The sequence below is a fragment of the Rhinolophus sinicus genome, chromosome 8 (genome assembly GCF_057876585.1).
Source record: "Rhinolophus sinicus isolate RSI-liver-muscle chromosome 8, RSI-T2T, whole genome shotgun sequence".
In the NCBI taxonomy this organism is placed as follows: Eukaryota; Metazoa; Chordata; class Mammalia; order Chiroptera; family Rhinolophidae; genus Rhinolophus; species Rhinolophus sinicus.
Genome location: NC_142508.1, coordinates 71,982,186 through 72,005,174, shown reverse-complemented (window position 1 = coordinate 72,005,174; position 22,989 = coordinate 71,982,186). Strand labels below are relative to the sequence as shown.

The 22,989-nt window shown below is 45.9% G+C and overlaps 2 protein-coding genes across 3 annotated transcripts in view; one reads left to right on the top strand and one right to left on the bottom strand.

Moving 5' to 3' along the window:
* CFAP263 (cilia and flagella associated protein 263) overlaps positions 1–8,664 on the top strand; it is a 19,107-nt gene extending 10,443 nt beyond the window's left edge. Inside the window, exons 7-9 of one of the 2 annotated variants that reach the window (XM_019754775.3) lie at positions 4,141–4,248; positions 7,373–7,528; positions 8,529–8,664. In XM_019754775.3, the coding sequence (XP_019610334.1) occupies positions 4,141–4,248; positions 7,373–7,528; positions 8,529–8,615 (351 nt within the window). In that variant the 3' untranslated portion in view covers positions 8,616–8,664. The remainder of the gene's footprint in view (positions 1–4,140; positions 4,249–7,372; positions 7,529–8,528) is intronic. The other variant, XM_074314799.2, reaches the window with a different exon arrangement.
* Positions 7,492–22,989, bottom strand: PRSS54 (serine protease 54). Its single transcript, XM_074314803.2, has 5 exons — positions 22,774–22,989; positions 19,050–19,221; positions 13,580–13,838; positions 12,853–12,984; positions 7,492–9,586 (listed from the first exon to the last, which is right to left on the bottom strand). The coding sequence occupies exons 1-5, from the start codon at positions 22,934–22,936 to the stop codon at positions 9,038–9,040; spliced, it is 1,275 nt and encodes a 424-aa protein (XP_074170904.2). The 5' UTR covers positions 22,937–22,989; the 3' UTR covers positions 7,492–9,037.

Sequence of the window (22,989 nt, the reverse complement as noted above, 5' to 3'; positions counted from 1 at the left end):
AAAGGAAAAACCATCTTAGCTATAAATCAGAAAACTACTAAATAATTCCTCATTCACACATAACCCGTTTGATTGAAAAAGAAGCACTATTAATAATTAATCACGACTATGGTTATGAACAGGGCCTGGCCCAGAGGACCAGGCTGTCTGGTTACCCTACTAGCAACTGTTTAATGCAGTGGTCAGCTAACTGTGGGCCCAGCATATCTCACCCACTGGCCTGTGAGCTAAGAATGGTTTCTACACAAGAATATTTGTAACCAATTTGATAGAGAACACTACCTTTGAAACCCAATTGAGCAAAATTGGCTTTTTCTCCCTCAGAAATTCCACTCTTCTCATTAGTAGACCTGTATTCCCAAATATGGTACTTAATTATTAGATTTGAAATTTCATCAATAAAGCATTTGTGGAACTTTGTTTTTTCTCTTGTTAAGGTAAGTAACTACACAATATCCTCCATTTTGCTTCTTGGCCTGCAAAACCTGAACTATTTACTACCTGTCCGGCCTTTTACACAGCCAAGTTGCTGACCCCTGGCCTAGTGCCCAGGTGGCAGCAGTGGCTACAGGCTTAGGTGGCTCACGGGTGGGCTTCATGTGGCCCACACAGTGTCATTTTAAAATGTGAATTTGAACGTGTTTAGTCTAGGCTAATGTTTGTCCAATATTTTCCTTTTACAAATGAAAAGCCTGAAGCCCAAAGGGGCAGAGGAATTGCCAGATTCAAGCAGCAAGTTTGTGCCAGAGCTGGGGCTCCTGGCCCAGTGCGTGTCTCACCTCCGCCAGCCATCGTCCCCTGGCATAAAACGTGTGGACAAAATTGTGCTGGCATTCTGAAGTTCCTGTGTCGTAAACACCCAGCAGATCATCCACTCTGTGCTTATCGCATCGGTACTTAGCTTATCTGATCACTGTTGTTTCAAGATGAAGCCGAGCCTTGTGACTCGCAGGCCCTTGCTGGCTAGAGAGCTGGGCAGCACGAGGTTACATCACATTGGACCTTGATCTTATCCTGCAAAATCAACTGAATAACACGGGGCCTGTCTGATCTTGTGGGGAAAAGCCAGGGGTTTGGAGTGGAGCTACTGGTTTATAAACTGAAACTGCCAGGTTGCAGGGCCTGAGCTCCTTCGGACAGGTCTATACACACAGCACCAGTGGTTTGTGATACCTGAGTTGCAGTGGCACAGGTTGCAGTGGTCAGAACGGGAGCCATTCCGATCCGAATCCCCGGGGGCCATCATATCATGCCTGTAGGCCAGTTGCAAATCACAGTAGGCATTGAGTGGAGCTAGGAAGGAAACAGCGAGGGTTTGAGGGAGAAGCAGCTCACTTCCCTTATGTCTCAGGTCTCCTGGGGGGAAGAAGGCAGAGTCGTGGAGTCGGGCCTCACCTGGGCTTGAAGGGGGACTCCACTGGGGACCCCAGGCACGAGACTTCACCCACAGGGGGTGGATTTTGGGCCTCGCCACCAGAATGGAGTTTTGGCTATTCTGCTCCGTGTGCCCCCAGCACCAAGGACAGTGGCCAAAGCAGGTGCTCAGCCACTATTGTCAAATGAACTGCTAGTAATTCAGGATGGGAGGGTGTCAGGGACCACTTTCAAAGGAATATCTAACACCTAAGTGTGACGCCTTGTTAAAAACATGCAGAATAACTTGCCTCTATTACCACATGTACTGAGCACCTCGGGCAGGCGAGGAACCTGGCTAAGTGCCTTCAGCCACAAAGGAGACAGACACGGTCTCTCCTCTTCTGAGAGTTTTGTGAGTGAACATCAGTTCGAAGGGGCACCTTTGTCTTCCATGTTTCTGCCACAAGCCCTGCAGGGTGGAGTCTGGGAGATTATAAGTGTGAGGCTACCGCTGAGATGTGTCACTTTTTAAAATGTACAAGTTTATTTGAGAGCATTTAGTAAATATTGATTAACTGGGTTTTTAAAACTAGATGTATTTGGGGTAACATGAGTTATTCATATTATGTAATTTTTCAGGTGTACAACATTATAATTCAACATCTGTATACTCTGTTGTGTTTCTAGTTTCCTTCCATTACCATTTGACGCCCTTTACCCACTTTGCTCTCCCACGTCCTTCTTAGCTGACTGTAAATTAGTGGTGCCTTGTGGTAGGTAGAATTCTAAGCTGTTCCCCAAGACTCTGCCCCACACGCCCCCCGTATGTACACTCTGCCCAACCCCCAGGACTGTGGATAGGATGGGCTCTGTCATTATTAGGTTCTGTTATATCTTAGATTATATTCTATGGCACAGTTAACCTTCAAATAGGGAGATGACTTGGGTGAGCCTGACCTAACCACATGAACCTGAAAGCAGACAGTTTTCTCTGGAAGAGGAAGTCAGAGATTTGAAGCATGAAGGGGATTTACTAGTGATAAGTTCTCCCTTGCTGGCTTGGAGGGAGCCACGTGGAAGGGACCTGAGTGTGGCTTCAGGTTGCCGAAGGCCACTTCCTGATGACAGCCAGAAGGAAAGCAAGGACTTCGGTTTTATATCTTTAAGGAAAAGCATTCTGCCAACAACCTGTGAACTTGGAAGAGGATACTGTGTAATTACTTATCCAACCCCAAATGAGACCCACGGCTCTGGCCAACACCTTGATTTCAGCCCCGGGGAACCCTCCCTGGGCAGAGACCCCAGCCACACCGTGCCTGGATTTCTGACCTGTAGAAACTGTGAGATAACAAGCACACATTGCTTTAAGCCACAATATTTGTGGTAATACGTTACACAGCAAGAGAAAGGTAACGTGACTTTTCAGAAGTAGCCGCCTGAGTGCCTGCCATCCCGCTCAGAATCATAAATATGTCCCATCTTCTCAAAGGCCTGCCCCACCAGAGCCTGGCCGTTGCCCATGCGATTCCCTTTTTTCTTGCCCTGTCTTGAAGTTGAGGGGTGACTGTCTTCCCTCTGCTCTCCTTTACTCCCTCCTCAACTGGTGGTTTGCTGTGAAGTCCTGCCCTGTCTCCCCTTCCCCACAGCTGACCCTGGGCCATTGCCCCAGCACCCGCCTCCTTCCCAGCTCCTTTTAGATCCTCTTCTCCAGGCTCTTTCATTAGCTTGGAATGTTCCCTTCTCTCTTACCGAGACCTACTGGACTTAACCTTTCAGCTCCTGTTCTGGCATCCCTCCCCCCAGGGAAACCTTCAGACCACGGTCCTCACATTCTTAGGCACAGGGCAGTTTTACGATTCTTCTTGCACTTCCGTCTAGACTGCGAGCCATCTTCTTGATGGTAGGGCCTGTGCTGTTTCACTCACCGGTGCCTGGTGCAGGGTGGGTGGCTTCTACGGGGTTTGTTGAGCGAGCCCCCTGAAGTCACTGGCTCCTGTCCCTGGGTCCACTTCTCAGCCAAGCATGTCCCGGCTCCTCCAGGAGGACTCTTCCCCTGGAGACAGAGGCCCAAACAGGGTAAATCTAAGAAGCAGGACTCTGGGGTAGGGAGGAGGACAGGTGAAGGGTGGCAGCGAAGCTGTGGGACAGCCTCTGCAGGACCCCTCCCACACCAGCACAGTCAGCCCTGACAGACATTGGAGACAGTGGTGGAGCCTGTGGGCCGTGAAATTCCACTGTCTGGGTTCGAATCCTGGCTCCCTCTTGCCTCTGTGACCTTGGCAAATTGCTTCACTTCCCTAAGAGTCAGTTGCTTCCCCTGCAGAGCGGGGATGGCAGTAGCACCCACCTCCTGGGGACTGTTTCTCCCTCTTCATCTGAGTGAGGTGGTGTTGGCAGCTGTTTGCTGGGAGTTCTCCGTGTGTCAGGCACTGCGCCCAGCGTTTATCAGGATTATCTCCCTTAAGCCTCTCCACAACCCTGCAAGGTGACCAGACCAAGTTTAGAGAGGTTCTGGAACTTGCCCAAAGGTTTTCTTACTAAGTGGTGCGGCGGGATTTGGGTCCCAGTGCCTGGCCACTTGGCAGGTGAGGACAAGATTCCCGCTGTCCTCTCCTCCCCCACTACCTAGACACCAGGATTCTGAACATCTGGGCAGCTGTGAGAGGGGAGGCCCAGGTTCCTGCATGGGCCTGCTTTTCTCCTGCTTCATAAAGAGCCATCCGTCCTTTGTATAGCTCTGCGTGATCATCTTTGCTCAAGACTTGCTGTGTGCTTATATTTCAGACCAGGCTACAACGAGCAATGGAAATGTCCATCAATCTGGAAAAGGAGATCTCGCTGAGAAATGAGTTACTCGAAAAAATTGAAAGAGAAACGCTACAGGTAGAGGAGGTAGGAGCGGGCAAACATACTCTTTCTCGTGTTTGTTTCCTTCTGTCTATGAAGGCTTGAGTCATCGTTCACCAAGATCCAAGCCACCTTGACTTCTGTCTAGAAAAGCCTAGACCACAAACACCAAAATAGCTCCGGGCCATCAAAGGAGGAAGTAGTACCTGGAGCCTCACAGTCCTGTAGTGTTGCAGTTCACGGCTGGATGAGGTTCTAGAGACAGCTCCTAAGATGGAAATCCTGCAGAGTCCAAATAATCCTTGAGAAGTCCTTAAATGACTCATAAAGTAAAATATCTCAAGTATTGTGAGTACACATTTAAAAAAAAAGTATAGTGCATGTAACAGTGTAATTGATATGAGAAAAAGTACACACAGCAAACTATACTGTTCTATGTAAAGGAGAGAGAGAGAACTCTTTACACATGTAACTCTTGCTTGGGACAGCGGATGCTTGGGCAGCAGACCTGTGACCTCTGTCCTGTGACCTCTGTCCTGTGCCCACTCCAGGGCCTATGGTCACTGTGTGAAAAGATGTGTGGCATCATCTGTGCTCCCGCCATCTGCATTGCAACTTAGTATTCTCATTATTTTGCTGAGCACATAAAGTTGAATTTCCGCGAGTTAAATGCACCACCTAGGATGTGACTCAAAGAGGACATTTTTGGGAAGGTCGGGGATAAAGAGCGCTGGACTTGTAGTCAGAAGGCCTGACGTCAGGTTTGGTGTTGCCAGTTTCTAGCCTTACACAAGCCTTTGAATTAGACAGGACTCAGTTTCCACATCTGTGAAACAGCCGTCACAACTTGTGTGGTGATCAGACAGGAACATGCGAAGCAATGCTTTGTCAACCTCTAAAGCTGTTAATACAATGATTAGTGTTATTGTCTTGAATGGGACTGAAGTATCCCTGGCACTTCAGGTTTGTGTGGCCCCAAACCTGCCTACACTGGCCAAAAAGCCACAGGATTATTACATCTGACTCAGTTTGGTCACGGCATCCACAGTGTATCCTTAATTGAGAACCAACAGGCTTTGCAAAAGAGCCGGTCTTGGTTCAGAGTGGCAGGTAACAAAGTTAAAGGGGAAGTCTGTTTGCTCTCCTCATGCAGAATTTCTGTGCTACTTATTTGTTTGGGTTGATGTTATAAGTAAAACATGAAATCCATCTTTAAAAGCCTGGCATTCGCTGCTTAGTATATTGTAGTTTTCTTGTTAACTTTTTTAACAGCTCTTTTGGGATATTATTCACACATCATATAATCCACCCATTTAAAGTGTACATTTTAGTGGTTTATAGTATATTCACAGAGTTGTGTACCCATCAGCACAATAACTTGAGAACATTTTTGTCACCCCAGAAAGAAACCCTGTGCCCATTAGAAATCCTCGTCCATTCTCCACCTCTCCTCACCCTTTCCCTCCAGCCCTAGGCAATCACGAATCTACTTTCTGTTTCTGTAAGTTTGCCTCTTCTGGACATTTCATATAAAAGGGATCATACAATATGTGGTCTTTTGTGACTAGCTTTTTTAATTTTAATAATATTTTTAAGATTCATATTGTAGCATATATCAGTATGTCGTTTCTTTTTATGGCTGAATAATATTTCCATGTATGGCTAGACCACATTTTATTCACCATCAATTGATGGACAGTTGGGTTGTTTCCACTTTTTGGCGATTATGAATGACGCTGCTATGAACATTCACATACAAGTTTTTGTGTGAATGTAGGTTTTCTTTTCTCTTGAACATAAAGCTAAAAGTGGAATTGTGGGTTACATATATGGTAAACTCCTACGTTTCACATTTACAGAAACTGCCAAACTGTTTTGCAAAGTGGTTGCACCATTTTACATTCCCATCAACACGGTATGTGTGAAGTTTCCAATGTCTGTGCATCTTCACCAACACTTTAGGTTTTTTTAAATGGCTGTCCCAGTGGGTGTGAAATGATACCTCATTGTGGTTTTGATTTGAATTTCCCTAGTGACTAATGACATTGAGCATCTTTTTATGTGCATATTGGCCACTTGTCTCGTCTTTGTTGGAGAAATGTCTTTTGTCCTTTGCCCAGTTTTTGAGTTATTTATCTTTTGTCATTGAGTTTTAAGAATTCTTTATGTATTCTGGACTGAAATCCCTTGTCAGATATATGATTTGCAAACATACTCTCCCATTCTGTGGGTTTTCTTCTCACTTTCTTGAAGGTACTATTTGCAGCACAAAAGTTTTTCATTTTGATGAAGTCCAGTTCATCTACTTTTTTCTTTTACACTTTTGCTTTTGGTGTTATATCTAGGAAACCATTACCTAATAGAATATCATGATTTACTCCTGTGTCTTTTTCAAAGAGTTTTATAGGTCTTACATTTAGGTGTATGATCCATTTTGTGTTAATTTTATAAATGGTGTGAGGAAGGGGTCCAAACGATGAAAGAAGAAAGGAGATGAAGTGTACTTATAGAATTTGTTATATTAACCTTCCTAGTAACCATTTTTGGTTCTCTCCATTTCTTACTGTGGATTTGAGTTACCAGGTGGTGTTATTTCCTTACTCAAGTACACCTTTGTTTTAGTCTGCCTCCGTTGTGCTGTCCTTGTCAAATATATTACATTTAATATGCTATAGGTCCCAAATACAATTACATACATGGTGTTGTATGAAATTACTTTTTAAATCAGTTAAGAGAAAGAGAATATGCAATTATACTGTCTTTTATAGGTACCTTTACTTGTGCCATTTGTTTTTTTTTCGTGTGGATTTGAGTTACCAAAAAAAAAGACAGGAAAGTGAATTGAGACTGATCAAATCAAAATGTACTTACATACATAATTTTACCCATAAAAAGAAAAAGCCAAGCCTAATGGTCAAAACAATTAAAACCTGTTTCTTAATAAAAGGAGGAAGGAAAAGTGTTTTAGACTGTACTTCTGAACTGAATGAAAACATCACCATCTGTAAAAAAAAAAAATCAGAATTTTGTGATTCCCCTCATTCCTTTGAAAATTTAAACATTACTTGTAGAACTGCCCTGAAATTGGGGAGAGATACGAGGGCCAGTAAGTTGCAGTAGGCCAGAAATACCAGGGCTCTCTGGGCTGAATTGGTCTTTCCCAACCCAGGACCGGGCCAAAGCCGAGGCTTTGAACAAGAAGCTGCGGAAGCAACTGGCCAGGTTCCGGGTACCGCCGGTGTTGCTGTACGTCAGGGAGAAGATGCTAAGTGGGGACCTGGAGAAGACCATCAGGATGTGGGAAAGGAAAGTGGAGATTGCAGAGGTGAGTCCCAGAGAAGCCCAAGACGGGCAGGCTTTTATGCCCTTCATATTTTTGTCGAGGATTTTGTTTTTGAGCTAAGTACACAGGTATTTGAACATGTAACATCTGTGAGAAATCTCAGCAGTGGCTTCAATTCTTATACCAAAATGAAGGCTAACTTTAAAAAACAAAACAGAACTGCTTTTTCATTGTCAGGGACAGGGACTTTTCAGGTTACTGGGAAGAGATGCTGCCATCATAGTGTGTTTTTAGTTGCTTGCTTTGTTAATTCTGGAACTTCTTAATCCCTCCTCTTACTATTGATAATTTAGCGATTGCTACTTTACACATGGAGAAGCCAGGTTTTTTGTTTTTTTTTTAAAAAAATGAGATAGTAATAGATTTTTAATATCACTCAGAACCCGATTCCATGTGTTTACATATTTGCCATGGGTCTTTTCGTTTTTGATGAACCCCACAGCCTTTTCTTATGCTACAGTGGGCACAGAAGCCCCCACACCCTTTGAGAGCTGTGGGAGTGAAACGGGAAGTGCACAAACAATGTGCCAGCGTCAGGAAAAAAAAGATAGCACAGACTCTGCCACAGGCCAGGTTGCATACTGAGCGTACTTAAGACATTATTAGAGGAGCTTAAAAACCCAGTCAGGGCACCTGGTGAGCATGGAGTTTTCACATCTGGACACTGCCTCCATTTCCTGTGGTCACTTGGTGGTAGGAAGTAAATTAGGATCCCAACTTGGGCCCGTCAGATCTGGAGCTGAGAAGTAGCGGAGAATCATGGCAGGAACCTGTAAGTCTCACTCTACTGAACAGAAAGAAGCTCTTTAGAAGAATCTTCCAGATGCCCCTAGGTGGCCCGCATCCTGCAGCATGCATGGCTGGCTCTGCCCCACACAGCGTCACCTGCAGCATCACAGGGCTGGATGTGGGTTGCATTCTGAACAGTCACAATCGGTGTTTCCCAACTGACTTTCTCCTGTCCCCTCTTTCCTTTTTGCAGATGTCCTTAAAAGGCTACCGCAAGGCTTGGAATAAAATGAAAACAACCAATGAGCAGTTGCTGGCAATTTACCCCCCTGGGAAATAGCCAGAGGGAGTTCATGGCTGTAGAGTAAAAAGTGATCCATTAAAATAATCAGCTTCTTTCTAGTCATGGCATCATCTCACTGTTCCCTGCGCTGGCTAGAGTCCCAACTCTCCATCCAGGCTGACAGTCACCGCCCAGGCCACAGCTGCCCATGGGGAATGTTTTCACAACCTGGCCCCTGGAAGGAACCGTTAACATTGAAAGAACCACAGGGCACTCGAATGGTTTGACACTTGTTAGCCCACATTTAGTTCACAAGCACAAATGAAAGTGACTTTCCCGCATGTGGGAATGGGACAGAGGAGGCAGGGTCAGCCCAGTATGTGCCATGGGCCTGTCCGCAGCCCAGGTGGGCGACTATCAAAAATAGACCCCAAAGCATCATGGCGCATGCCTAGCACTCAGCATTCTGAGCACACTCTTCAGTTTGGAGGCTTAGCTCCTAGACTATATGCCATTGCACATAACAAGCACAGAAAAAACAAGACCATTTGTTGGGGCTGATGTAACCTGTTCTGACCTGAAATAGACCCATCCTCCCCACCATAATAGTCATAGTACATGGGATGTACCGCCACCTCAGGAGACCTGCCCGAGCTCCTTGCACTCTTTACACTAAAGTCTAGACTCTCTCTAGAGCTTCTTGTTGGCCATGAAGGTATGGGGGCCCCTCTTTGTCCTTGGAAGTGTGGTTGGGGCCATACAACCTGGCCCAGCCTAGAATATTTCTTCATTGTCACAGCGACATGTGACGAGTCGCTGGAGAAAGGAACCGAATTCACCCAGTGGTGGAAGGAAGACAGGGGAAGGCCGGTGCTCCGAGTCTTGGACGTGATCCAGGCACTGTAGTCTTCCACCTTGATGTACAGAAACAGGCCAGGGCATTTCTCACCACCTTGCGACAGGATTCCTCTCAGCACCCACAGATTCCGTTGCTGCAGCTGGCACATCATGGGGTTTCCTGGGTCCCCCTGTGACAAAGGGCAGAAGGCTTCAGTTGTAAAAAAAAAAAATCTTTTCTTTGTTAAGACAGTCTTCTGCAATTTGCGGTTTGTTCTAGAAATGTTTTACACCGGTTCTTGCTGAAAATGGGATAAATGATAGGATACTGTTTCCAATCTAGGTAGGCACCACCACAAATTCTAACAAATGACTTTAGCTTTTATTATACCAACTATCTGTAGATTTCTGTAGTTTGCCTGTAGCTTCCTGGGTCTCGGTTCATTTTCTTGCCCCTTTCCAGTACTTTGACTAAATCCTCTCCTTCTTCTGGTTTCTCATTCCTCAAATGTTGGTAGTTCTTTCATCTGTTGATAGCCTGGAATACTCTCATTTTTCCTTCTCCTCTCTATTTTGTTTCCATCCGTTGTTTAAGCTGCTCCCTTTCACCCACAATCCTACCTGGGTCAGACTCACACTTCCTGGGGTCGCACACTGGACTAGGGTCACAGGTGATCCATCTGTGCAGCTGTCTGTCCATGCACCTGCTCCCCAGCCCCTGCCCATGCCTCTAGCATTCCCTGCTCCCATAGGAGCGGTCCCCTGGGACTTGGGAATTCTGCCACACAGACCTTTCCTCACTTCAGTGAGTGGGTAGAAGCTTGGCACACTTAGCTAGATATGTGACCCTGGCAAGTTACTTAATTCTCTTGTGCTAAAGTGGGAATACAGTTAATTCCAGTAACGCAGGCAGAGCATCTAGCACAGTGCCCTCACACTGTGTGCACTCAATAAAGAAGCAGCTGCTGATATCTTGGTATCTAGAGAAGGCCATCATTTTTATGTGAAAAGCTGAGAAATATGGAAAAAGCAACAAGACAGCTACTAGGTATAATTTACCTTCCATGTCCTGTTCCCAGGCCCCCTCTGAAAGGAATACCCTCCCCATGGTCCACCTTGGTCCAGAAAAGGATTGTTGTCCAAAGGCTGGCCAACCACCTTTGACCTGTGTGGCCCGCCTGGTTAGAAGAGCTGGGCACACACTGCTTTCGCTGATGGCACTGAGGCACGGAGGGAGGGAGGGGGCTGCAGCTGACAATGGAAAATAACCTGAACAGACTCAACAACGAGAAGCAGAGAGGCAAAAATGGCCACTTGGCCCCTGCCCATTCCCCTCTTCTTTCACTAAACCTCCCTTTTTCTGAGGAAGCCACACTAGGATAGAAATCCAGGCAAACGGGAGAAGAAAGGGGTGAGTGCAAGCCAGACAGCAGGGCAGTGTGCTCTGCAAAGCTGAGCACATAATTCCCGGGTTGTCCTGTGCCAGCTGCATGAGGATGACATTCTAGACTTTGCTCTGTGCTTCTCGTTAGATGGGAGGGAGTGCTTTAGTCTAGAACTTGATTTTTCAGGTTTTCATAATCTACTGTCTTCATCCCAGTACTGCCAAACAGTAGAGGATAGATGTCATCGCAGAGTTCAGGCTGACTATCCTAGACTGGTGAGAAGGCTCCTGTCTGTACCCCATCATGTCTGCCTGGGGCAGACAAGCTCTCTGGCAAAAGTGCCGTGGTCTCCCCTCCTTTCACCAGTCGCATTTCTAGTTCGTTGTAACTGGGGTTTTATAATTTAAGGAAGAAAAAGAATGCAATTCAGGACAGTTTGATGAATGATTGTGTAGCACCCCCAGCTACTGCATGTTTTTTGCAAGTTGCCATCCGCCCAGATGTAGGATCTGCTGCCTTTTCTCTTCCCCATAACCTGCAGGGATGTAACTTTTGAAGCACCAATAGGTGAGACAAAAAGCTCCAGGCACTCCTTTGGAAGAGCCCTACCTCATCTCCCCCAGGATGTGACCCCAGCATGGAGGGGTTCTTTCATTGCGTGATCCTCAACCTTGATATTCAGCAAAAGCCCTAACAGTTGTGGGGAAAGGGGGGTGAATTCTGAGTGATTTTGCTTTCATTGGGTTTCCGGGGACCTATTGGGCAGATACTGAATCTGGGTGGTTTATTCTGCACATGAGAAGTGTGGCTTTGAGGATGTCTGGACTCTAGAACACACTTCCAAGATAAGGACAAGTCACGATTTTTATGTCTGAGACACTTTGCACGCACAATTCTGTTCAAAAACAAAGGTGTGCTACAGTTAAAAACAAATCTGAACTTTGCAGGTGGTTTAAAGAGGGGATCATTTAGCATATACACAACTTCCCATGTTCCACTGACTCTAAGATGCTCTTACAAAATTAACATCTTTGAAATGGGATGTAGCTTTTAATCCGTTGATATCAGAGTTTAACTGGCAGCATTTTTATTTTAGTTTGGTATTACAGAACATAGTGGTGCATCTTAGATTTGGTGAAGTATGGTACTGGATTGGTAGAATGGCTGAGGGCAGGATTTTGTTAAATAGCTATGTCTTCTGCTGTATTTTCACACACTATCTAATTTAAGAAGTTGTTACAGTCTTCCCCCTGGCAGAGAGTCCAGTACTCAATAAATGTGGAACGAACTTTGGAAGGGCAAACTTACTGCTTATTGAAAGGAAGTCCTTCGTGCTTCCACAATAAAGTGACTGTTAGAATTGCGCTCATGTATGTATTTTTCTCCCCTCTCTCTAAAAAAATTTCTCTACATCCTCTGGAAAAAAATAATCCTCATCAGGGAATCCTGAAGGTTACTTCGAGGAAAAGGGGTGATCAACATTTTAGAAAGACAATTTTAGAGTAGAGGAGGGAAACCCTGGAAATCTGGTAGACCTGAGTTGTTGTCTCTAACGTGCATTAACTGTGGTCTGAGAAGCCACAGTTGCTCCAGGTATGGCTATGGACAGGTATTTGTGAATTCTGCACATTTTCCTGGGCACTAGGGCAGCCACATCTGTACAGCCCTCATCTGGGTGGAGAGGAGGGCTTCTTACAGGAAAAAGAAAAGACCCAATAACTGATGAAATATAGCATCAGAATCTAGGTTCCATAGAAGCTGAATACAGTGACTCCACACTGCAGACGTGCTCAGAGTGTATCTGCATGCTTGGTTTGGACTCACACTTCCAAACTTTAAGCTACTGAGGAAACATCTGTGACTTAGCCATGCTTACTCATGTTACACTGAAAATGGTGACTGGTTAGTTCATTCAGATTTTTTATTGAGCAGTTGCTATCTGCCAAGTGCTGTCCACTTTGGAGATAGCCATGCATCTCGAGTGACAGTCCCTGCCCTCACAGAATTCACCATCCCTTGAAGTGACCACTGCTTACTCTCAGCATGGAGCTCCTGCTCCGTCGTGTTCTTACCAAGCAGACGGCATCAGTTTCCTCCTCTATGTGATTGCCACATCCTGTTTTCTGGAAACCATGTAAGGGACACAGATCGGTGTCTGTTACGGAGATTTTCCTCAGGATACTCATTGTCATGTGATTTCCTGTCTGGACCATGCAACAGAGAGCCCAAGAATTATTATCAAGAAAACATTCCCTTGGTCAACTCAACTACAACTCACATGTCCAGATGGAAGTGAGTAGAAAATGTTCTAATAAAACCCCTTTCCTCATAGAAATCAGAACCTGTGTCTGAGATTTTACTGAAAACTGCCTTTGCTTTGAACTTGAATGTGAAAATAGGCAGAGAACATATTCACTTTTTCTCCACATCTATAGAGAATACATTTCCTTGTTTATTTCCCAAGAATAAAAGAAAACAAGGATGGCTTGGACAAGAGAACAGTTGGCTCTAGTTCAGGGAATAATGTCCCCTGGCCCCTCCATAACTTTGCATTAATTTCAGGCTGTCCACTGCCTATGTTCTTCCAACTTTGGTGTAGGACTAGAAGAAAAAGGACCAAATGTAAGAATGGCCATGGAAAGGGCAAGCACCGGGAATCTTGACTCAGGTGAAGGTTCCAGCCCAAATCTAGAACTTTGAGTCCCCTGAATTATTAACGTAAGGCCTAGAATTGTTCATCCCAGTCACCCCCACTGCTAGCATACACACAGCCTCCTCTAGGAGAAGGAAGGCATTAACTGCAGTCGTGGGATTCCATCCTGCCACCCAGCAGTTCTGCAAGGCTGGTGGCATATGCAGCTCTCGGTCAAGGAAGCAGATGGACCGGACCAGGTTGTTGAACTGCATCGGCGTGTCTGTCTTCAGGAGGGCTATGTTATTCATCACGGTTTCGTTATCAAAGTCTTCATGGATGATGATGGTGTTGATCGGATACTCTTCATGAGCAATCACGCTGGCATCCATATTAGCTATGCCAACCATAGCGACGGCCGCCTTCCTAGAGAGTGAGCAAGGGAATGTTGAGAAGCCAAGGCACCAAGGGAGCTGCACGTTTCCCCGTTTTCATATTGACTATTTTTTCAGCCTGGAACACTCCTCCAACTCATCTTCCTTGGGCTAAGTTTTACTCATCCTTTGGACCCAGTCCCAGGAAATATTTTCTACACTCGTAGACATGTTCCCCGCTTTGCAAGCCCATAGAATCTTTGAGAGTCTTCTATGTTAACATCACTTGTCCCACCACCTAAAGATAATCTGTTATATTATGGCTGATTATTGTTTTGTTTTGTTTTTATGCATAGTGTTTTTTTACATAGTTGTTGTTATACCAACGATGTAATCTTGACTCTTGATTTTAGCACTTAGTGTTTTTAACAAACGTCTTTCCGTATTGTATACTCTGTAAACACACTTCAGAGAAATTCCGATTTTAATAATGATGGAGCTCAGTTGGGTGTTTCCCATTCTCATCTTAGGAATCACCCAAGGAACTACAAGAATGGGAAACAAATACAAAACCATAAAACTAAGAGAATCTAAACCAGAGAATCTAAACCTCAGAATCAGAGGAAGGGCTGACAAAAAGCAGTGAAGGAAGGGCTGGCCTGGTGGCTCAGGCGGTTAGAGCTCCGTGCTCCGGCTGCCGGTTCGATTCCCACATGGGCCAGTGGGCTCTCAACCATAAGGTTGCCAGTTTGACTCCTCGACTCCCATAAGGGATGGTGGGCTGTGCCCCCTACAACTAGCAATGGCAACTGGACCTGGAGCTGAGCTGTGCCCTCCCCAACTAAGATTGAAAGGACAACAACTTGACTTGGAAAAAGTCCTGGAAGTACACACTGTTCCTCAATAAAGTCCTGTTTCCCTTCCCCAACAAAATCGTAAAAAATAAAGTTTTCTTATAAAAAAAAAAAAGGCAGTGAAGGCCAGCAGGTGTGCAGGGGGTTGTAGATGATACCTATTGCCACACAGTCAGAAAAGCTGGGTGAACATGCTTCTCCACAAAGAAGTAGATAGAAAAGAAATAAACCACCACCAAAAAAGCGCCAAATTGGAAGCTGCGTAAAGAGTAGAGACCACAGAAAACACAGTAAGAGACACAGAAGGTCAGACCAAGAAAAGCAACCAGAACGAAATGGATATTAAAGGCTGGAGTGGAAAATGACCAATACAGCAGTCCATGGAGGGTCAGCAGACCACAAAGAAGGTAACTAAAATCATGAAATAGAAAAAATGTTTCAAGATATAATTTAAGAAAGTTTTCTGAAAATAAGACTTGACTCTACAGTTTGGAAGAGTACTCCCTATCCTAGAGAAAAAAAAAATACAGAACGATCAACACTGAGACATATCCTTGTAAGCTCCCAGCAGGAAACAGATGGCATGCTCAAATAAGGTCAATTGAGGAAAGTTTAATAAAGGGACTCTTTCCAAAGGTCTTGGCAGGATGTAGGGAAACCACAGGGAATAGTGCAGTACCCCTTCCTGCTGAGGAAACAACGGGGTGCTGGCGCCACTCTAGGCTCTAGACAAGGGGAGGGCGTGGTCACAGCTGTGGGAACTGGGTCACTTGGTTGGAGGAGGCATCCAGTCTGCAGTACCTCTCAGGGGAACAAGAACCCTGACCTCACTCTTCCCCCTCCCTCTGATCTCTTGCCAGCGCTCCCCTTGGCCATGCCCAACTGGAACCCAAAAGGCAAGAGCACCTATTGGTGTAACCCACACAGCTCAGCCCCCTGGGACCCAGAGGGTAGAAAAGAGTAGAGAGTGTGTCTGGATGGGGCAAATGGGAGAGATCCAGCACAACTAGTAAAGTTGGTGGAATTCAGTGGCAAAGAAGGACTCCTTGGGCATTCAGACAAAAAAAAAAAAAAGATTGTCACCTTAACTTTGGCCATCTAACGTATTGTCTAACCCAGGGAACTTGTAAGGGTGAAAGAGGATGCCAACAGCAGGATACTAGGATAACAGGTACTAGGATAAACCGGGCCTCTCCCAGGCATACTAGGATGTGTGGTCGCCCACCTATGGAGGAAAAACATCTGACCGCCTCAGACTTTTCCACAGAAAGATTCAATACCAGAAGCCAGCGGGTAATGTCTAGTAAGTCCTCAAAAGAAAGAAGCTGTGACCCATGAATTCTATACTTAAGTGGTCATTCAAGTTTACGGGCAGCACAACATTTCTGCATATGCAAAAACCAAGGAGATATATGGTTCTTGGGAGTCCCTTAAGAAACCACTTGAAGACAAATTTAGCCAATGCTAGTGCTGAATGGAGAAAATCCAGCAAAAGGACTGTCAGTAAGTATGGAATTCATTACGATGTTGGACTAAATGAAAGTAAAAACTTTGGAAAATTTTAGATTAGAGTAAACATGTAAACCCAAGCAATAACCAAATGGTTTAACTAAAGGCGAAAAAAAGTAAGAGGTAGGTGTATACACCAATTTTCTCATCTTTTATAGGCGTCTAAACATATGATTTATTTACAGCTAACATGAAGTAACAAGGATGTGTAAATACAGATATGAATGGAGGTAAAAATTAAAGCACATATATAATTTTTTAAAATTGAGTGGTGCAGGAGGAGGAGGGAAGAAGTGAATTGGGGAATTCTGGGGCTGGCCACAGTGGAGTCTAGAAAGGAGTCCTGGGAAGAAACAGGACTTCAGTGTCTTTCGTGAAGATGAACACCAGAGCAAAAATTCAGAGTTTCCAAATTTGTCAGAAGAGACATACAAAGCAAAGCAAAGGCCATATAATGAAAAGCAAAACAGGAAGCAATAAAAGCAGAAAACATAACCTCCAATAAAAACAAGAAGCAGGAGTTTCATTCTGAACATCAGAGCAGAAGAGCGTGAAGTAAGACAGAGGAAGGCACTTAATGATGAGAAAGGATTCAGTCTACAGTGAGGACCTCACAGTTATAAACATGTGCAGCAAGTGACCCAATGTCCACAGAGTGAAAACTCCAGGAAACAAGGAGAAAGAGCCAGAAGCTTGTACATGATAGATTTTAATTCACCTCTGTGAGCCCAGGACGGATCAAGAAGACTCCCCCAATTTTATATATTAAATTGTGCACCAAAGACAGAGAATGAACTTTTAAGTTTCCCTGTGGAATATATTCACATGGACGACATATAGTAGACCACAAGGAGAGCCTCAACAACTCCCAAATCATCACACAGGACACCTCAAAATTAAACCACGCCACCAAACCAAACCAAACACCTTAGCACCTGGATATTTAAAAATTCTGTCTTCAATGAAACCCTCAGTCAAAGAGAAAATCAAAACCAAACCAGCAGACTAAACAGAAAACAGCAGTAATGAAAACACTACATAGAAAGCAGAACCTCTCTGGAGGGCTAGTCACCAATCACCGTTAAGAGTTAGCCCAGTCTTTCCATTCCTAGGTTATTCATGCGACAAATACTTGCATATGCAGCATTTCTGGTCCTGGTAAAAGACTGAAAACTGCATATTTCCATCATTAAAGCACTGTAATTATGGTGCATCCATCATGGGACACTGCGCAGCTGGTGAAAAAGAATGTGGTTACTGTGCATGTGTCAATAAGAAAAAGGTCTCCCAACGTTCACAACAGAGTAAAAAAGCTAAGAGTGGAATACTCTGTATCATGTCCTACCAGTTGTAGTGGGAGGTGTTGTAAACAGCATTGTGTCCCCCAAAATTCATAGGTGAAGCTCTAACCCCACATGTATTTGCAGATAGGGCCTCTAAGGAGGTTATTAAGATTAAATGAGGTCAGAAGGGTGGGGCCCTGATCCGATAGGACTGGTGTCCTTATAAGAAGAGGAAGAGACACCAGGAGTGGACTCATACGCACAGCGAAGAAAGGCCATGTGAGGACACAGTGAGAAGGTGGCAGCCTGCGAGCCAAGGAGAGAGGCCTCAGGAGAAACCAACCCTGCCAACGCCTTGATCTCGGACTCTAGCCTCCAGAATGGTAAGAACTAAATTTCTGTTGTCTGAGTCACCCTGTCTGTGGTATTTTGTTGTGGCAACCCCAGCAGACTCATATGGGGATCGGGAGGTTTTCTCCCTCTGTCAATAGATATAAGAATCAATATAGATAGACCCTAAAGGTATGTAGATATCCATAAACGCATTGAGTATTTAAGGAAAAATACCCTAGAAATATCCTAGAAACTGGTGACAAAATGGCTCAAGGGAAGGATACTAGTGACTAGAGGGCAAGGGAGAGAGGAGAAACTTTTTCCTGTGTATCCTTTGGTTCCTCATGAACATTATACTATGTACATGTATTTTCATTCAAATACATGTATTTTCAATTTAAAAATATGCATCATGTTAAAAAATTCAGTTGCTGCACAATATTCTATCAAGGACTTACACTATAATTTGTTTAGCCCGTTATAGTAATTATACTCTCGCCCCCCCCATACTCTGTATGTATATATAATATATATGAGCAATATTTATTTATATAAAAGGGTAATATACTATATTTATCCATGATAATTGGACATTATGTTTCCAGTGTTTTGTGTGTATTTAGCCATCCTATGAATGACTGTGCATAAAATTTTTCTGGTGGTTGAAATTATTTCCTTAACGTTGATTCCCAAAAGTGAAATCATTGGGTCAAAAAGTAAGATGTTTTACAAAAAAAAAAAAAAAAAGTTATTCCTTCAATAACATTTGTGAGCTTTTTCTTCTGGTTTAAAAGAATGGACATTTATTGTAAAGTCTCGGGGGAACACTGAGATGGTCAAAGAACAGCAATCGTATGCATTCTGAGTTTCCAAAGATATATGCTCTTATAGTATTTGTGTGTTTCCTTCAAGTCTTTTCTCTGTGTGTATATGTGTAGCAGTCCCATTGCTGAGGCCCGAGTAAGTGTTGTAAGATAAGGGCTCCTATCAATTCGCTTAACAAGACAAGCAATAGGGACCTGCCTTTGTGATCACAGCAAAATGGGAAGGAGCACCCTTCCTGTGGAGGGTGGAGGAACCACCATTTTACTGGGCAGGTGAAGACTCCAGACTGCTCCATCTTTGGCATCTGGTGATTTCAGGACTCTGAGACTCACAGCAGAGCAAGCACTGTTGCCCTGTCATCAGGAATCCACCTTCTAGGCCTGCCCATGCGGAACAGGAAGCAGAGCCCACCAGCCCGCCCCGGGGGGGGCGTGCAGCCCCACAGGCAGGGGTACTGGCCTGTTCTGAAAGGCGGACGCGATGCTGAGGATCCAGAACTCACTGAGGATGCTGCCGAAAGCCAGGTGGGTGTAGCGGGAATCCTGCAGCGACACCACCCACGGGAACTCCTCCGCGCTGACCAGACCCTCCTCAGAAGGTTCTATAAAGTTGGTTTTCTGGATGCCACAACCTGCAGAGGGGGTTTGCGGGGGCCTTACTGCTGGGGCGAGGAGTTGGTGGCCTATGGTCACCACCACCATCACCACCGCGCCAGACCTCAGGACCCCCGCTCGCTGCTTCCCCACTCCGTCTGGCTCTGTGTCTTAGTCACCACTAATTCTGCCACCTGTTTCTTTTCCTAGTGGGTCTCCTTCCCTATGAAAGATGCTTGGTGGCATCTTTGAATCTAAAAATAATGTCAGGCTACCGATAACCACTCTCATCTATTGAGCACACTAGGCAGTGTCTGAAACCTTTGTGCACATCAGCAGTTCTCAAAGTGTAGTCAGGGCCCTCTGTCGTTGGGGACTCCGTGAGACGCTCTCTGAGGTCTCCAAGGTTAAAACCATCTTCATGAGAATACTCAGATTGTATTGGCTTTTTTCCACTTTCGTTCTCTCACTAGTGAGCACAATTTTCCGGAGGCTACATGATGTCATCACTCTGATGGCTACTAGCATGTGTGAACCTGTATTTTCTTGTGCCTTAAATTTCTCCAGTTTTTACTTCTAACATGATAAATACGGAAAGCTAAAGCTCCACAAGCAACTTGAGCTCTTTGGGGGCCCTTGGTCATGTTAACGAGTAGAAAGAGGTCCTGAGACCCAAACGTTTGAGAACTGCTGATATACACGACTTCACACAATTCCACCAAGAGAACCAGAGGTGGACATTGTCATTCTGTTTGCAGATGAGAAAATTGAACTTGCGAGTGGGTGAGCACTTGTACCGAGTGGGTGAGCCCTTGTCTGAGTTACACAGCTGGTAGGACATAGGACCGGTCGGGATGAATCCAGACTCCTCACGCTCTCGACCCCTCACCGTCTCTGTCCCAGACACGTTTCATATCCTCAAGTTTGCTCTTCCCGACTTGGGCTGCTGGCACGTGTGGCTTTCCCTATCGTGTCTGTTTTGTTTGCCAGGGTATCCCTAGGGGCTGGCACAGTGCCTGGCACATGGTAGTTTCTCAATAAATTATCTGGTGATGAACAGAGAGAGGCCTGATGCCACCCTGACATCTTGTTCCCTGACATCTTGTCAGCAAGGGGCTCAAAGTTCCTGCCAGGTGGGCCCACCCAGGCCTAGTTGGTCTGTGCCTTCCCGAGCCCTCAAAGGGGTCACTTCCTGTTGGACAGTCTCTTGGGCAGTCTGGACTGTATTTCAAATGAGAGTTAAATGTTGACTAAAGTTTTAAAAAATATCCTCCCCTGCCAACCCGGGTTGGCCCAAGATGGGCCATATTGCCCTGTATTTTAAAAAAAATGCTCCATAGTCATCGAATCCCTTGATTCTGTGTGTTAGAATGATAGCACAGGAAGAACCCTTAAAACTCAATGCCCCAGGTTGGGTGAGCTGCGCCTTCTCCTTCCCAGGCATCATTAGAGGACAGTGTCCACATGAGGTTGGGGGTGCCTGGCTGCTGACTCCCTCCACTGCCCCATATCCTCCTTGCCAGGCGCTGTGCCCTGCCCTCATGAGCCCCCGGGGTGCCCATTTCATCCTCAAAGGATGAAACCTGACTGCACATTTCATCCACACCCTTGGGGATGGGGCCTGGACACTAGCATTTTCTTAAAAGCTCCCAGATAGATTCTAGTCTGTATTTGGGGTTGAGAACCACTAGGGTTTCAGAAAGGCCCTGGACTCAGTGCCTCAAGTTCAGAGGCCTGGGGCGAAACACTTCACCTCTCTGGGCCTCAGTTTCCTCTCTGGAACATGGGGTTGTAAAGATCCCATGAGGTGAGGTTATGGGAAGGTGCTTTGCAAACTGTATCCCCATGACGAATAATGCTAAACCGAAAGGCGGAATGGACGCTTCCATTTTTTTTTTCCATGTAAACCACTGCTTACGTTGCTATTTGTAAATCCCAAACCACGAGTACCCAGTGCCGGTTTCTAAATCAGCGGCTCTGAACACCACCTGATGGGTACCACTAGCTGAGTATGGGTCAGCTCATTGGTGGCTGCTTTTTTTCAGCCCTTGGTTCCACTGCACACACGGCCCTGCCAGGTGCTGAACTAGGGGCTGGACTTAAAGGGAAGGATTTCAGGATCCTGTCTCAGCCCCAGGGGAAGTCACAGTGCATGGGGAGACAGACACGATGAAGAGTGATAGCCGAACAGAGAGACTCGTGACACAAGGGCGTGTGCCCAGAGTGTACAGAGGAGAGGGCATGAATTCTGCCCAGAGCATGAGGTCCGGGAGGGCTTCCGCGAGGGGTGATCTCTGAGGTGAGCATCAAAGACAGTTTCCAAACCATGACTCTAGAGTTGATTGTCACATTCAGTACTGTCATTAGAGGACCACAGGAAATCTTCCTATGACAGGGCATCATGTGACCAAACGTCTCTAGGAACTGACACTTGGAGACTTTGCTGGAACAGGAACAGCCTGTGCTGGCTGTTAGCAAGATGAGGTTTGTCAGGTGACTAAGTCATTCTGAATCACCAAAGAAAGGATTTCCTTGTGGGTCTTTTCATTTGTTTTTAGTTTTTATGGGACATTGGCAATGTGTGGTAAACAAGGTATCAACCAGTCCATCCTGACCCAACAAAAACCTACAGGTGTGTGGTGACGTTTCCTTTTTCAAAACTCTAATTGGCTATTTCTAATTGACCTTATACAACCCTTGGAAGGCCAGGATGTAATGAGGAAATCTGACCCAGAGATGAAATGTTTGCCCTGGGTCAGTTGCCTGAGCCTTTTTAAGAGGGAGGAGAGGCCCTTTCTGTGTTTTGTGGGCCCTCGGTCTCCTTGGAGCTGTAAGGAGATGCACTAGGTGAGGAATGCAGGGAGTTCTCCCCTCAACGTGTGCACAAGGCAGGGGGCTCTCTCACGTCCCGCATCTAACTGCCCGAAGACGGGACACAGCCAGCTGGCAGCAAAATGGGACAGAGCCACTTGACCCTTTCTAGGCTGGGTCTGAGTCCTGGACAACCCGGAGGTCAGGGAGGGGACTGCAACTGCCACTTGTGCCCATGGAGGCTTTGGCAGCCTCCAAAACCCCTCCTTGTTCCCTGGCCAAGCCCTGCCACTGGGGGTCAGGTTAGCAGTACGTGTACTCTTTTGGTTTAATGATAAAAGGCTTCAAGGAGCAACAATGTTGAAGCAGAAACACAGGAAAGGCCTGGTTCCCATCTGGACACCCCCACCTGCGGGTGCCTGGAGGGCGATGCCCCAGGAAGAGCAAGGTGGGAGCTGTGGGTGGGGAGACAGGCCTCCTGCTGACCTGTCTGTGCAGTGGGCTCCCGCATAGCCTGAGGCTCATTTTCCTAACTGCACCCTCTCCCGAAGCTCAGCCCTGGCCCCAGGCTGCTGAAGCCATAGTTTCCTAGACCCACGCCCCACGTTCTCCTTCTCAGCCTGGTTCCCACCACCAAGGCATGCTGCCAGCGCAAAGCACTGAGAGTCATCTTCCCCAGTCCCTCTCCGGACAGTCAGGACCGTTTTCGTTTCCGGGATGATTCCCCCTGCCGTGTTGCAGGATCAGCTAAGTCGGGAGTAAGAAAGCAGCACACTCACTGGCAGAAGCGTGGGCGACACAGAGCAGCAGCAGGAGCAACCCTCTCATCTCTGTCATCCCCAAGGACAGCCGCGGCAGACACCGTGGGCAGCTGTGAACACAGGGCAGCCAAACACACAGGCTGGTCCTCTCCTCCCCAAAGCGCTGCCTTCCCCTCAGCATCACAGGCCCAGCCACCTTCCTTCCCACTGGTCAAGCTTCCAAGACATGAGACA

Excerpts from the sequence above, each read along its gene's own strand:
- PRSS54 (XM_074314803.2), bottom strand. The coding sequence starts at position 22,936 with ATGCTGAGGGGAAGGCAGCGCTTTGGGGAGGAGAGGACCAGCCTGTGT. Across the intron at positions 13,839-19,049 it reads GCGTCCGCCTTTCAGAACAG|GAAGGCGGCCGTCGCTATGG; the intron begins GCCAGTACCCCT and ends CTCACTCTCTAG. Across the intron at positions 12,985-13,579 it reads GATGGAATCCCACGACTGCA|ACAGGAAATCACATGACAAT; the intron begins GTTAATGCCTTC and ends TGCATGGTCCAG.